The sequence below is a fragment of the Juglans microcarpa x Juglans regia genome, chromosome 7D (assembly GCF_004785595.1).
Source record: "Juglans microcarpa x Juglans regia isolate MS1-56 chromosome 7D, Jm3101_v1.0, whole genome shotgun sequence".
In the NCBI taxonomy this organism is placed as follows: domain Eukaryota; kingdom Viridiplantae; phylum Streptophyta; class Magnoliopsida; order Fagales; family Juglandaceae; genus Juglans; species Juglans microcarpa x Juglans regia.
This window is the reverse complement of record NC_054606.1, coordinates 1,719,678-1,736,520: the sequence shown is the minus strand read 5'-3', so window position 1 is coordinate 1,736,520 and position 16,843 is coordinate 1,719,678. Positions and strand designations below refer to the sequence as shown.

General features: G+C 39.4%; 1 protein-coding gene across 1 annotated transcript in view; it reads right to left on the bottom strand.

The window, feature by feature from the left end:
* The window catches only part of LOC121239544 (NAD-dependent malic enzyme 62 kDa isoform, mitochondrial-like), a 23,402-nt gene extending 6,559 nt beyond the window's left edge, over positions 1-16,843 (bottom strand). Inside the window, 10 exon segments of the mRNA XM_041136811.1 lie at positions 3,670-3,781; positions 5,058-5,164; positions 6,089-6,172; positions 6,297-6,400; positions 12,941-13,001; positions 14,213-14,341; positions 14,439-14,606; positions 15,162-15,280; positions 16,067-16,163; positions 16,509-16,843. Coding sequence (XP_040992745.1) covers positions 3,670-3,781; positions 5,058-5,164; positions 6,089-6,172; positions 6,297-6,400; positions 12,941-13,001; positions 14,213-14,341; positions 14,439-14,606; positions 15,162-15,280; positions 16,067-16,163; positions 16,509-16,694 — 1,167 coding nt within the window. The 5' untranslated portion in view covers positions 16,695-16,843.

Sequence of the window (16,843 nt, the reverse complement as noted above, 5' to 3'; positions counted from 1 at the left end):
AGTGAAAGATCGGGAGATAGCAGGTTGCAGCCAGCAATGTCGAATTTCTCGGATTGTATTTTTGACTTGGGTTTGGTGGACATTCCTCTCATGGATGGTGCATTCACATGGTCCAATAATCCGACATGGTCTAGATTGGACAGATTTCTAGTTTCCTTGGAGTGGGAATCTCATTACCCGGAGGTATGTCAAAATAGATTGTCTCGCCTTTGCTCTGATCATTTCTCTATTTTGTTAGATTGTGGGGGAATTCAAGGAGGAAAGATATACTTTAAAGCTGAGAATATGTGGCTAAAAACTGACGGATTTGTGGAACAGGTTAGGTAATGGTGGTCTTCCTATCAAATCCAAGGTACCCCTAGCTTAATTTTGGCAGGTAAATTGAAAGCCTTGAAAAAATATTTAAAGCTTTGGAATGCGCAGTCTTTTGATGATATAGGCAACCGTAAGAAGTCATTACCGGAGGAGCTTCATGAGGTAGAGAGAGCACAGGGACGAGCCCTCGCACTAAAGGAACTGGCTCGGAGAACAAAACTAGCCTTAGAACTAGAGAGGGTTTCCCTATTGGAGGAGATTTCTTGGCGGCAAAAATCTCGGGCTTTGTGGTTGGAAGAGGGTGATCGCAACACGAAGATTTTTCATAGAGTAGCAAATTCTCATAGGAGAACTATGCCATTGAAATAATGAATATTGACGGAAATATTTGCATGGAGATCCCTGTGATCCAAGAATATGTGGCTGGTTATTTTGAGCAGTTACTTACCGAATAAGAGGGGTGGAGGCCGAAGATTGATGGGCTACCATTTGAACCCATTGAGCAGCAGAATGTCATTCGGTTGGAAAAGCCGTTTGAGGAGGCTGAGGTTCATGAAGTGGTAAGGAAGATGGTTAAAGACAAAGCACCTGGGCCAGATGGATTTTCTATGGGTTTCTTCCAAACTTGCTAGGAAGTGGTGAAAGAGGACTTAATGAAGGTATTTCATGAATTCTTCTCGGTTGGGAAATTTGAAAAATACCTCAACGCCACTTTTATTGCTCTTATTCCCTAGAAGATTGAGGCATCAAAGGTTAAGGATTACCGGCTCATTAGCATTGTGAATGGGGTGTATAAGATCATTTTCAAGGTGCTTGCAAATTGATTGGGAAGAGTTTTGGGACGGATCATTACGAAACCCCAAAACGCATTTGTATGGGGAAGACAGATACTGGACTCAGTACTCATTGCTAATGAATGTTCAGATAGTAGACTCAAATCGGGTCATCTGGGTCTTGTGTGTAAGTTGGATATGGAGAAGGCCTACGATCATGTCAACTGGGATTTTTTGTTATACTTGCTTGGGAGATATGGTTTTGGGGAGAGGTGATGCACATGGATTAGGTGGTGCATATCAACGACGTGCTTCTCAGTTTTGGTGAATGGCTGTCCAATGGGTTTTTTTAATAGCTCCCAAGGCCTGAGGCAAGGAGATCCTCTGCCCCCACTTATCTTTGTCATAGTCATGGAGGCATGTAGCATAATGATATCAGCGATGGTTGATAACAGGTTTCTGACGAGTTTCTCGGTTGGTGACATACATCGAGGTACTACTCACATTTCCCATTTGTTGTTTGCAGACGATACCCTTATTTTTTGTGAGGTAGAATTATGCCAGATTCAGGCTTTAAGGGCATTTCTACTTTGCTTTGAGGCTGTCTCCGGGTTAAAAGCAAATTCATCCAAGTCAGAGTTGATTCCAGTTGGCAATGTTCGTAACATCCGGCTGCTGGCTAACACTCTTGGTTGTAAGGTCTCTTCTTTCCCGATGAATTGCCTTGGCCTTCCTTTGGGGGCCACTTCCAAGGCTTATTTGGGATACAGTAATTGAGAAAATTGAATGAAGATTGGCAGGTTGGAAGAGGTTGTATCTGTCGAAAGGTGGTAAGATTACACTAATCAAAAGCACTCTTTCCAACCAACCTACCTATTTTTTATCCTTGTTCCCAATCCTTGTGCGTGGCATCATCACGTATTGAGAAATTGCACCGTGATTTTCTTTGGAAAGGACTTACGGATGAATTTAAATTCCATCTGGCCAAGTGGGACAAGATATGCTCCCCAATATCTTCTGGTGGCTTGGGAATCAGAAATCTGAGAGTGTTCAACTGGGCTTTACTTGGGAAATGGCTTTGGCATTATAATATGGAACATGAAACTTTATGGAAGTCGGTGATTGATTACAAATATGGAGCTTTGTGGGGGGAGGTGTACTAAGGAGGTAAGTAGGACTTATGACATGGGTCTATGGAAGCACATTAGACAAGGGTGAGAAGTTTTTGTCCGGCATACTAGAATTGTGATGGGAGAAGGCTCAAGAATTAAATTCTGGCACTACATATGGTGTGGAGATCGAGCTCTTAGGGACTCATTCCCCACAGTATTCATACTTGCACATGAGAAAGAAGCTTCAGTGGCAGACCCTATAGAGAGGGATGGTGATTTACTATAGTGGAATGTGAGCTTACTTGGGTGGCCCAAGATTGGGAAGTCAACAATTTTGTAGAATTCTTCCAACTCTTATACTCTATGAAACCGAGCAATCAAGGAGTTGATACTTTGTGGTGGTTACCTGCTACAAAAGGTATTTTTTTCAGTTTGTTCTTTCTCTAAGGTCCTCACACAACCGCATAGTAATCTCTTTCCATAGAGAAGAATTTGAAGAAATAAGGCCCCTCCTAGGGCGGCATTTTTTGCATGGACAACGTCTCTGGGAAAGATTTTGACGATGGATAACTTATGGAAGGACGGCATGGTAGTGGTGGAATGGTGTTGTATGTGTAAGCAAAGTGGGGAGATTGTGGACCATCTTCTACTAAACTGCGAGATTGCTAGAGCATTATGGGCCAATGTATTCCAACAAGTGGAGCTAGGCTGGATTATGCCTGCTACTGTAGTCGAACTTTTGGCTTGTTGGCCGAACCTCGGCTGTATTCCACAAACTGCAATTGTGTGGAAGATGATCCCTATCTGTATTCTATGGTGTATTTGGCAAGAATGAAACAACCGGACGTTCGAAGATAGGGAGCACTCTTTGGAGGAGATTAGATTATTGTTTATTAGAACTCTCTTTCTTTGGGCCAAAGTTGTAGATTTCAATGCTTTTCTTATTTCTATCTATTCCCCTACATAGGTGTAATCTCTTGTATACTACATGTGTACTCAGGATTTGCCTATTCGTACTAATATAATATAATCGTTTACCAGTAAAAAAAATCTTGTTTAATATGAATTTATGTATAATCAGCTACATATGTTTTTTATTATAGGTTAGCGGCTGCATATGTTTACTATATGATCATTTTTTGCAATCTTCTGAAAAAAGTTCTTAACATGCCATAAGTTGTAACGAATAACAAACAGTCAAAATTTTTTATTATTTGTTGAATTCTGGTTCTTAAGAATATAAAAGTAACATGACTTTAGCCATTGTTTATAAATTATCACATCTTCTAACATTTATTAGGGCCCTGCAGTAGTGTTCAGTGAAGGCCTCCAAGTTGCAGATATTATGTCTATCCAGATTGACTGGCTCAATTTCCATGGCTCTATGTGACTGAATCAGCTAACAAGATTGGACTCAACACCTCATAGCACAGTAGCAGATAACAGAGTCTGGGAGTAAGATTACTGACCTTGGCATCAACTACCCAGAATTGACTCCGAGCACTCTCAAAAGCAGATTCATTATTTCCTAACATCCTTGCCATTGTTTTCCTTGCAGAATTAAGGACCCCTATTCCTGCACTGTAACAGTAAAATAGAAAAGCAAAACAACCATCAAAGTTGATATTTTGGGCTAATCATGCAGGTGCTTTAATCTTGATCACAAAAACATCAGAAATTTGCAAATGAATAAATCCTCATGAAGCACTGGCATAACTGAAGTCTGAACAGGCCAGGCGTGCCAAACAAAAATCAGCAGGTTGCAAGATTATATACGAGTATGAGGGGAGAAGCAAGGAAAACAAGCACCAAGAAAATTAGAATCACAAACCAGAATAATGAAGGAACATTGTCCAACTAAATTGCTAAAAAATATCAAGAAACATAACCCAGAATCCATTGGCCATTGACAGAAGAGGAGACCCAATATTAGATCTGTTGGAGGAACAACCACACCCAAGAAACCAATTCTCATCATCCATTTGAAATATTAAGCAATGACAAAAGAACAATTCATAGTCATTTATGCAATCAAATAAAACCCCACCAAAATGTTGACCGTCAGAACCATGCAAACAAAAGAAGTACCAAACAAAATCACCTTACAGAGCATTTTCTAACCTTCAATATTTCATAAGTAATCAAAGATTTTATTAAAAATGCAAAGACATAGTCCAGGTACATGTGGAGTATACTACAAGAGAAAATTATGTTTTTTGTATGGGATAGATGGTGGGTCTTTCATTGCCCATGAAATAAATGGGTGTAGGCATCTAAAAAGCCCAACACCTTCTGAGATCATCCCATCCTATATGGCATTGGAAAAACAACGCATTTTCACAATCATGCTCAATGTGGAGCTATTCATGTTTAAGTCACTAGCCATCATGTAAGTTCTTATATCTTCAATGCTTTGGCGTCATCAGAGCCTTCTGACACTTGAACAAACATAATGCAGAGGCTTACTAGTTACCAGTGCAGTTAATATGAAAATCTTATAAATGAAAGGAGAAACCTAAGTGGTTAGCAAGTATACAGAAGAAAGGGATCCAATAAAGTATTACAAACAAATATAGCCAATAGATAGTCGATAAAGAATACAAACTAGGGGAAACATTGCCTAGTATCTCAGCTAACTTTCTCCCATTATGCAATATTTTACCACTGACTTAGACTTTCATACCATAAAGCATGAACTTTGACTAATCTTCTTTTTTTAACAAGTAAAAATAAACTAAATTTTTTCCCTCTTATCTGAGTGTAATTCTTCAATAGACAAATTCTAAACTTCCAAACAGTTATCAAGAACCATCTGACACACACACACATTCTTCTCTAAATAAAAGAAACGTCTAACCTTCCAGCACCAGCAACAACAATCTTTTGCTTTGGAAAGTCTATCATTGGCTTTCCTTGTGCTCTAACAGCTCCTAACAGTCCAGCAATTGCAACTCCTGCTGTTCCCTGTAAGGTGAATTGAAATCAAACCATGCCAGTGACAACCAGTTCTATTCCTAAATATTGAAATCAAACAGAAATTGGCATGGGATGTGTACTATATCTCATATATTTAAATTAGGCAATTTTTAAAATCACATACTCCTTCATAATTGAAGTAATACAACAAAACATCCACAAAAGGTATGCAGAAAAAGGTTCAAGCCCCAAGGTCTTAAAAATTACACTATAGATTCATTTCTTTGTTTAAAACGATTGATAAAAATATCACTACAACAGACAATGGATGAGCGTAGAATTTTTTTAGCACTTTACTCCACTGGTCGATTCAAATATACTTTCTTGTATCACTTGATAATCATGCCCAGGTGTTGCTCTTGTATATGTCCCGTGTACTTGGGCTATGCCTACCCTTCTTATCAATAAAATTCTTCCTTACATATAAAAAAATGAATTAGCCTTGTCCATTTTGTTACAAGTAATAAGAAAATTTATTAGTAAGACAAGAAGCCTTAGTATACAGGAAGTATAAGGAGTCAGCTAAAGACTTGCAAACAAATATAGTCAATGAAATCTACAAAGGCAGAAGAAAGATAGCCAAGGGCAGAAGCCACTCTTACAAAGTGCTGGAAATAAGAATTTCAACCCAATGCCTATGAAGTGCAATTATTTCTCCCTCTCTTTAATCGTCCACAGAAGACAAAAAGGGCTGCCCCCTAGATTGAACAGTTTCTAAGAATTGTAGTGAGCTAAGAATCATCTTCAGGGCATATATACTAAAATTAAGACTGGCAATTACAATATCAATTATAGCATTACTCAATACTCAGGACATTGGAGAGTTTTGAGAAAAGACGAAATTACAGAGGCAGATATTACTGAGAAGCAATTAATAAGAAGGATATTAGAATAACAAACAAATTCAATTACCTGGACATCATCATTAAACATTCTGTAAGTACTTCTATAACGCTGCAGCAACTTAAAGGCCCACTTGCTTTGAAAATCTTCAAACTGCACAAACCCAAAGTTTTTTTTTTGTCTCACTCGCTCTCTCAATTTTTTTGTGTAATTTAAAAGTGTCCTCGTGCAGTCCAGATGCTAGTGATTATATAAGCACATTCAAAACTCAAATTACCTGTACAATCACATTTGGCCAACGAGTAAACACCGCATTCATGAATTCATCAATGACAGCAATATACTCATCACCATCAAGACGATGCTCTTGCAAACCCAAATCTGATAATAAATAATAAATCAATCTTTTTTTATAAGGGACTTATGCATACATGTAGATGATTAAAAAAAAAAAAGGAAAAACCCGGGGTGGGGGATGCAAGTGAATCCGTTGATGTCAAAATCAAAGATTTTTTAGATGAATTTGGCATTTTCAAATAAAAAAGGAATATCTGCAGAAGCAGGGTGTAATTAACATACAATACAAAACAAGGTAGAAGAGCCATAGACATAACTCAAATGTGCATGGTCTGATGCATGAAGAGCAACATTGACAATCAATATGATGCAGGAGCATAGGTCTCACATGAGAGATAGGAGATCAACCCATCAATGTCAATATTAAGGTGCCAGCATTAAGATCAAAGTAGTTTAAATTTTGAACCAAAAATACATGGATGAGCTTTATTATAGGGAGCATGGCCTTCAATCTACCACAGATCATCAGACCTCACATATGACAGTGTATTTTTTTTTTTTTTTTTTTTTTTTATCAGTAATCAAGGTATTTTATTCATAAGAGTAGGCAAAGCCCAAGTATACATGAGATACCTAACTAGAGTTTACAACTGATAGTAAAAAGTCATGGACATTTAGTCCGTTACATACATTGGCCCCCACCCATGAGAATAATGTTTTAAAGAAAAAAACTTTCAGCTCCTCCATTGTCTTCTCACGGTTTTCGAAGCTTCTATCATTTCGTTCCCGCCATATACCCCAACAGATGCAAATAGGAACCATTTTCCAGATTGCTGCGACTTGTGAATTACCGCGGAGACCTCTCCAGCTAGCTAGAAAATCCACCAAACTAAAAGGCATGACCCATGATAAACCGAGTCTTGTGAAGAAGTAATCCCACCTGTTCCTCACCACCTCACAATGTAGAAACAGGATAATCTACCGATTCTCCATCTTTCTTGCACATACAACACCAATCCAACACTATTATCCGACATTTCCTCAAGTTATCTGTGGTGAGAATTCTGCTCAATGTTGTTGTCTAGACAAAAAAAGTAGCTTTTGAAGGAGCTTTCGTCTGCCAAATGCTCTTCCATGGAAATGTGTGCATGCCTGGGTTTGTTAAAACTTTGTGAAAAGATCTAATAGTGAACTTTCCTTTCTTAGATGGACTCCAAATCATCCTATCCATGGTGCCCTCAGTCATATGTACAGAATACAGTGCTGCATAGAACTCTGTGATCATCTCTAACTCCCAGTCTTGGGCTGCCTTAATGAATCAACATTCCATTGAGGGGAGCCACCAGAAAACACCAAGAGGTCCGTTATCGCTGCATCCTTCACTCATGCGAGCTCAAATATGGCAGGAAAAGCATCTTTGAGGCTTCGTTCACCACACTAGTTTTCATACCAAAATCTTACATGAGAGCCATCACCCGTTACAAAATGTGTATGTCTCCTGAACATCTCTCAATCCTTCCTAATGTATTTCCACAAACCCACCCCATATGGGCCACGTACCTCATTCGAACACCAACCACCCCATGTCTCTCCCCAACCTGCACATCTATAACAGACTTCCACAGGGCCCCCCTTTCATGTTGATACCGCCACAACCATTTACCCAATAGAACTTGGTTGAACTTCACCAAGTTACGAATTCCCAGTTCACCCCCTGAAGTTGGAGTACAAACCATTGACCAATTAATCAAATGGAATTTGAACTCGTCCCCCAAACCACTCCACAAAAAGTCGCGTTGTAGCTTCTCAAGACGGTTTGCAACCTTTGCTGGTAACGGGAGCAAGGAAAAAAAATAAGTGGGTAAGTTGGATAGAGTACTTTTAATCAAGCTGAGCCTACCACCTTTAGACAAATACAACCTTTTCCAAGATGCTAGTCTGCGTTTCACCTTCTCAATCACTACATTCCAAATCTGATTTAAAGGAAGTGCCAACCACCCTCCACAAGGCCTACAATCATTTTACTAGGAGCTTCCATGACAAATAAAAAGAGTAATAGAGAGCGGATCCCCCTGTCTCAAGCCACGGGATGAGTCGAAAAAACCCACTGGTGAACCATTCACCAAGACAGAAAAGTGGACAGTTGAGATGCGGAATTCTACCCAATTCAACCATCTCTCTACAAAACCACATCTTTTTTTTTATAGGTTCCAAAACCACATCTTTCAAGTAGATAAAGCAAGAACTTCCAATTTACATGATCATAGGCTTTTTCCATATCTAGTTTGCATAGTAACCCCGATTCTCGAGATTTGAGTCATCCATCCAACACTTCATTAGAGATTAAAACTGAATCCAAAATTTGTCTACCTTTAACAAATGCATTTTGCGGCTTCGAGATTAGCTTGTCCATCACCATACTCAATTGGTTCGCTAGCAACTTGGAGAGAATCTTGTAGACCTTATTCATAAGGCTAATGGGACGGTAATCTCGAACATCCACTGATCCCACCTTTTTAGGAATGAGTGCTAAAAAGGTAGCATTCAGACTTTTTTCAAATCTAGCATTATTATGGAAATCTTGAAATACCTGCATAAGGTCGCCCTTTATCACTTCCCAACAAGTTTGGAAAAAACCCATTATGAATCCATCAGGGCTTGGGGCCTTGTCACTAGCCATACCTCGGACGACTTTGCGTACTTCATCTTCTTCAAAGAGCCTCTCAAGCCACCCTGCACTCTGATGATCTAATGTTGAAAAAGTCAGTCCATCTACTGTCAGTCTCCAAGGATGTTGTTTGGCTTGGAGATGTTCATAATATTGTGCGATGTGGTTCTTGATGATTGACTGATTTGAAGAAACTACTCCATCTATCATCAACGTATCAATAGCGTTGTTCCTCCGATGTGAATTTGCCACCCTATGGAAAAACTTTGTGCACTTATCTCGCTCCTTGAGCCAGAGTGCCCTTGATTTCTGTCTCCAAGAGATCTCCTCCATCAATATTACTCTTTCAAGTTTGGTGACTACCTGACTCTTCCAAGCTTTCTCGAGTTCAGAGAGAGTTCTAGCCTCCTCCTCGCCCTCCAGACCTTGTAGCTCCTCTAGAAGGGAACGGCGTTTTAGAAGTAAATTGCCAAATACTTGTTCATTTCATTGCTTCAAATCATGGTTCAACGCTTTTAGCTTTCTTGCCATTATGAAACTTGGAAAGCCTTGGAAATCATAGGAAGACCACCATTGTCAAACCCTGTCTACAAAACCGTCCGATTTAAGCCACATATTTTTGAATTTAAAATACATTTTTCCTCCTTGGATGCCCCACAGTCTAGGAGGATGGGGAAATGATCTGAGCATACCCTAGGTAGCCTTCGCTGAGTGACATCCAGAAAATGTAACTCTCAATTTAGAGTTAGCAAAAATCTATCAATTCTAGACCAGGATGGAAGTTCACGAGTGTTGGACCAAGTGTACGTGCCTCCTGTTAATGGAATATCCATGAGCACCTATTCTGTGATGAAATCAGAAAAATCCCTCATTAGCTGGTGTGATGTGGACATAGCTGATCTCTCACTTGGGAAACGAGAGATATTGAAGTCGCCTCCTATACAACTTGGTAACTCCCACCAACTAAGAAGTCCTGCCAATTCTTCCCATAATGACCTTCTTTCTCCATCAATATTGGGGCCATATACTCCTGCAAAAGCTCATTGGAACCCATATTCTACATTCTCAAAGAAGCAGGCCGCAGTGTATTCACCCACACATTCTTCTAACCTTTCCACCACCCTTTTATCAAACATAATAAGAACACCATCAGATGCTCCTTTAGAAGGCAAATATGACTACCCAACATGATGTCCTCCCACAAACTTCGAATTATTTTCCTTGTTATTAATTCTAGCTTGGTCTCCTATAAACATATGATATCCCCTTGCCATTGACGAAGTAAATTTCTGACTTGGAACCGTTTGTTGTGTTCATTCAACCCCCTTATGTTCCAAGAAATTATTTTTGGCTTAATATATGATCGGTCGTTACCCGCCCCGGGCTAGCACTCCTCTCCCCTCCATCATCATTCATAGACCATGTCAGCCTGTTGAGTCATCTTTCTCTTTTTTTTATCCAAATTAAGTGAAGAATCAGCTTTGGATTGTGCACCTCCAGCTTCAACAGCTGTAAGTAATGCCAAAAATTCATCTTCGAAATCCTCACAAGTTATCCCTACACAATGTTTGATCTCTATGGCTTTTCGAATTACCCAATCTAACACCTTCGGATGGAACAAGTTCAATGGAGTAGGTTCGTTGCTCTCAATAGAGGACCTGCCCCTTGTAGGCTCGAGTACAACCAGAGCCCGCTCCACTTCATCCTCCTCTAAATTACCTAGGCCTCCCACACTGTCAGAAGTGACATGTAATGGTTTCTCGGCAACTAGAGGGTCTTCCTGTACCAAAGTGGATGCTTGCACGGCATGGTGGTCTGTCGACTGCCCGCCGACAGGAGTGTCTGTGGCTTCTCGTAGAGCTCCCGACCTCCTGGTGACCCTCCCTTCAACTCCACAACATGGATCTGAGGTATTTCCACCACCGGCGCCGAGGACAACATCTTCTCGGCCGTGGTGGTGGGATGCGACCCAGAGAAGGTTGACACATCTATTTGTGACTCTCCGCTGGACAGTGGCTCTCCCATCGTCGAGATCTTGTGCTGCGCAGCCTCTATAAACGTCGGCAACCCCACCGATGGACTGCATCCTCTACAAAGGTGATCGTTGACGAGGTCTCTTGCCGGTGACGATATCCCTTGCTAGTCGGGGCTTGCCGGTGAAGGACATGGAGCCCTTCTCAAAGGAAGGCCTAATCCTTTTAAGACACCATTTCAGCTTGGGTTGGGTTGACGAGTCCGGCCCATATTTAACTTAGCTTTCCGTTTGTCAAGCCTTAAGTTCAGCCCGTGTCCTTTTAGTTTTAGCAATTTTGAGCCAGATCTCTTACCAGCCCAGGTTTGAAACCAAATCCAATTTAGCTGTAAGAGCTTCAACAGCCTTCGTTAAAGAGCCAAACACTTCTTTCAAACCAAAAAGGACCCCCTGCACCTCCCTTTCTATTGAAGCAGCGTGGGGCAAGTTGCCACCCCCTTCCCCTTTCTGGTATAGTCCCTCGACCATTCTCTGTTGCTCTTCCCCGGTTGTCCTTTTCTTTTTGCAATTGCACCAAAGAGGGGTTTGTACCACCCAAGACAGCCGTTCATTTCCCAGCACCGCCCATCGGCGCTTTTGCATACGATATTTCTTGCCTCCCCAACCCTTTTCCCTTGTCTGTTGCTCTGTTCATGGGTGGTACCAACACTAGGTTCTTGTTTGCCTTACCATACATAGACAGAGCATGTTTCATTTCCCTTGAGAGCTATTTCCAGCCCCCCCTTCCATTCCTTCCGGGATCACTAGAGGACCACAACACCCACTGCCACCATATTTAGTTACTTCTAAGTAACGCCCGAAATCATTTGAGCGGCGATGTACAAATAAAGCCTTCGAGCCATCCCGATACGACTTATAAAAAGTTTTGCTTCCCGCCGATGAGGTGCATTCTTCCACTGTGTTGGCCAGCCAGCGAGCACTGCTTTGCCTAAAAACCATCTCCTTAGTGGTCTTTCGACTCCTCTCAATGATGCGTAGACAGCTCCCTCCCTCTAATGATAATGCAAACATCTTCATCTCTATCAGTAGGTGTTTTGTAAGACCCACTTAAGCAAATCACAGATAAAACCAGTAGAAATCTTATGGAGAATAAATCCAGCAAAGTTCACCAGAAAATTTTGCCATTGTAAAATTGTACAGAGAGAAAAGTTTTTAAGTGTACGGAGAGAACTTGACAGTGTATTGAAATTGTGTTTATGGAGGTCTACATTTTGAGCAACTTGATTTGTTCCAATGAACATTGAATACAAGTTTCTTACTAGGTTTCTACTATATCCTTTTTTTTACGTCCTTAATTAATTAGAAACCACCAGGTTAGATTCATTTTCTACTATCACCTCCCATTTAAACTATCCCATGTTACTTTTCTTTCCATTAATGATGGTTTACCACTTTAAATCATCCAATTTCTTAATGGTTTCCTTGGTGCACATATGACTGTTTGCTCACTTTCAAAATTTTCACAACATGGTATTTTCTCAAGTTTATGAGTGCTGAGACCTAACTGCTTACACCTTGATGCGCTCCATCCTTGTCTCAATGAACTTTTAGTGTGGTGTGGCGTGTGTGACTTTGTGCGGGTCTGTGTATATGTGACAAGTGATAACCTGGAATTTTTTTATCATTTTTTACATCGACAAGCTACACTGCAAATATAGCATGGTATCTAATGACAATGCAACCTCAAACAGGTCAATATAACCATCATTGGCATACATGCAGTTGAACTGAAATGGAGGAATAAAAGCTGTTTTTTCCTTCAAAAATGGGGGCGTGCATTGTTTCAAGAAATAAGTACAGAAACTCTCTTTTCTAGTAGTAGCTTAAAGTTTACGTGATTCATAATGAATGTGTTTCTATGAAAAAGAAAAAAATATGGTGCGTCTACAAAATTATTACCACAAATGAATAAAGAAAGACGTACACAACGGGTCTTTGAGCAGCTTCTCATTGTTAGTTCCAACATCAATCATGACAGGAAGTACCTGTGCAATGTAATACCAGAAAATTGAAAAACAAAATCTATAATATCAGTAGGAAATCAATTAGTTGGGATTAAGGAAGAGCTTGGTTGAACACCGATAAAGAATCAAATAGAGAATATAGGTAAAGAATGTATATGAGAAAATACATTAGCCCAATTATTGAAAGAAAACAGAAAATGATCTCAGCACTGAATAACAACCAAAACTTTTAACGACTTGTAATCAGGAATATAAGTACTACGATCCAGCTGTACACAATCATTAGGAACCATGCTTCAAACTACCCTCTAAAAGATAAAAGTAGTATTTTCTATAACAGATAAATAGCACCATCACAAGGCTGATGTGAAATTATCACATAATACTGCGAAAAAATCTAAACTTCCATCAGATTCAAGTATTTGGAAATCAATAATTCTGATGTAACTTCACACCTTAGCGATGCCACTGAAACACCTTTATCTAAACTGGAACACTTCCTATGACAAGCATTAGACCAACTGCTGCATCCCCTGTGTGTGTGTGTGTGTGTGCACGTGCACATGAGCACGCACGTGTGTGCTATAAATCAACTGCTGCTTCATTATAAAACTTGATAAAATGGGAACAATGTTTATGATTTCTTGTCTTTAATTTATCGCTCTTAGAATGTACTTAGGGGTCTTTCTGTATACTTCCTGTGTACTCAGGCTGTGCCTATTTCATTCATATCAATAATATTTATCTCTTACTTATCAATAAATAAATAAAACTTGATAAAGTAGAACAAGAAGAACTCAGGCTACACGTGCTCCTGACTAAACTTAAACTCTTTCCACTAGATAGGAGTCATCTCCAACTATTCAGCAGCAAAGATCAGGTTTGTCAAACTATGTCATTACTTTGGTTAAAAATACTATCCATCACTGAAGTGACTGCTTACTTTATATATACTCCATCATTGAGACAGTTTTTTGAAGAGTCTCACACCCTTCTTGAGTTGTAGGGCGGAAATAAACTTGTCGTCACTCCCCTTAGCTATGGTCGGGACCATGCAGGGGTTGTCGCCCATTCTATTCATGTAAGAGGACAAGAAAAACTTATGCAATATGACAACATCATTCACATTCGTACTCAAATATCTAACTATATTTATTTTTTTCATGTGTAGATTGGTATAAATGCGTAAAAAATTTGAAACAGGAATATATGCTGCATGAAGGAAGAAATACCCTTTGAGGGTTTATCCCTGCTGCAGCAACATATAGATCCAGCTTCCCAATCGCAATTCCAATTCCATGAACTCCAAGGTCTCCTAGACCCAGGATTCTGCTTCCATCTGTGACAACAATCATATCAACCTGCAAATCAAGATTTTTAATAATAACTTAATGGTAAATTAGAAAAGAGAAAAGGAAAAATAAATCTTTTGATCCTTGATATCATAAACAGAGAGACCTGATCAGCTGGCCAATTATAAACCATAGACATCATTTCTCCACGATCCTCCGCACTGAAATACATTCCCCTTGGCCTTCGAAACAAACCACTGTAATTCTGGCAAACCAGACCTACAGTTGGGGTATAAACTATAGGTGCATATTCCTCAATATTGGCAATCAAAACCTGTCAATTTCAGAAATATGGAATGATTTGAATTGTTAAAAATGACATCCATAAGCTTAGCTGTATAGAATGTTTTTGACTACCCAAATTGGCAAGAATTGCATAATAATGCAAAATTAATCTCAAACGATAATGTGGGACAATAAATATTTCCTCATCTTCCTTGAATCTCATTATATTGATTTTCTTTTTCACACTCTCCCTACCAGAATGTAAGCTCAAAATATTAATCAATCCATTCAAGAAAATTTGAGTTCAACCATTCCAACATCCATCAAACAAGATCCAAGCATCTTGAAATCCTTCTGTGGTCTACACTGAGTTGAGGACAGAAAGACATCATGAGGAAGGGGGCACAGTTACAGCAAAAGGGATTATTCATAAAGTTTTACTTCCTCATTACTTGGGTGTAACCATCAACAAGCCAAATATGAAATTTAGCAACTATTTCAGATGATCACTTAATTAAGGAAAGAGTTAAATCCTAATTTTAAATGACAAACAACGTAGGATATATATATATATATATATATAAGAATAAGATTTTCAACCAACCTTGTAGTACATAGTCTCATTTCTATCATGCAAGCGGTTAAGTATCCGCCATTTTGCCAGAGCATTTGGATCAGATGGCCCATCTCTTGCATGCACTTCAAGCCTCTTCAGGTCAACCACTGTTGATCAACAAATACAACTAATAATATTGCTGAAAGAAATGAAAGCTGGCATGAAAATGGAAAGTAGATTTATAGATATTTAACTTTACAGGAGCATTCTGAATCTTTGGAGTGAATGTTTATATATGATTAAACATATGAAAGAAAATATTTTATTCTATAAAGCTTACGACACGGCATACACCAAATGCTTTCACCATATTGTAAAAAGCAAGATCTCTCATTTTTCACCAGTTTTACCCCACTATTACTTTTAATTAAGCAGCCAAGCAGCCCATGACACCGCATATGAGATTGCAAGCTTTTTGAGACTCCTTGTATACTTGATCATCATTCTGAGGAGACAAATAATACACACTCTGTAATTGTATAGAAAAGTTACCCGCTCTTATTTTTGGTCTGCAGACTTTGTTTTTATATTAATAGAATCAACTTCACTCATCAGGAAAGATTGTAATTATTAGAAACGCCAGCCTAGTCATAAACCCTAACTTTGTTGCTTCATCAATTTCCAAGCATCTCCATCATATCACCAACAATAACGGTGAAACTGAAAACACATAATTGCTTTCTGAATCTTATGATTGACTGTAAGTGGCATTAAGTAACTTGAAGAAACGTATAACGACTCAATGAAGCAGGAATAAATAGTGCTGCAGACTGCTTATAAAGGCTCTGAATCAGCAGGAATTGGCAGAGAAACTCTACTAAGAATAGACAAAAATTTAGCAGGAGGGCCTGAGACATGAAGGAAAAAGAGAAAAATAAACAATAATTACTTACTGAAGCGTTCTATTTGCTGCTCAGACGACATAACATTTGGAGGTAGAAGTCCCCGAAGATCTAGACGATCCCGTTCCGTCATGGAAAATGATGTTCCCTAATTGACAAATATTTACGAACAGAAGTTGCTGTAACTTAAAAACCGGAGCAATCAAAGAAAAACCGTATGCATACATATATAAGCGCGCGCGCCTCCACAGACACACACAAAACATTGGCTAGCTTGGAAAAAAACAAACACAGCTATCTGAATCGAAATCTAGCAATAAAACTCACTAACTAGAACCAAATCAAGTTCAATTAACTACGATAATAAATAAATAATCACATTGAATTTGGAAATGGCAAAAGCAAACTCAATTTTATCCAGAACCACGACGAACTTGCAACACGAAATTCAGGTTGAATAAAAGCGTAGAGTTGTTAAGTGTAGTATGCATACTTTGTTGAACCAAGGATCGTGGAGAATGTCGAGGCTGCGCTTGTGCACAATGGTTGGACGATCGCCCTCGATCGTAGTGAAGGATCTGGACCGCATCAGCATCGGAATACGACTAAATTCTCTTGGATGTTTTAGACGCTTGATCAGGGCGGAGGCCGCTCTGATCTGATGGGAAAAGTTGGACATTCTTGAGTTCTTCTAGCTTTCGAGTCGGAGCAGTAGTAACAGAAGCACATGTAATGTAAACAAGAGGGAGGCAAAGACTATACACTAGAATCGCTGGATCATTGCCAAAAGGAGCAACTATAATTTAGCTGTTGCCACGGTAATTGTAA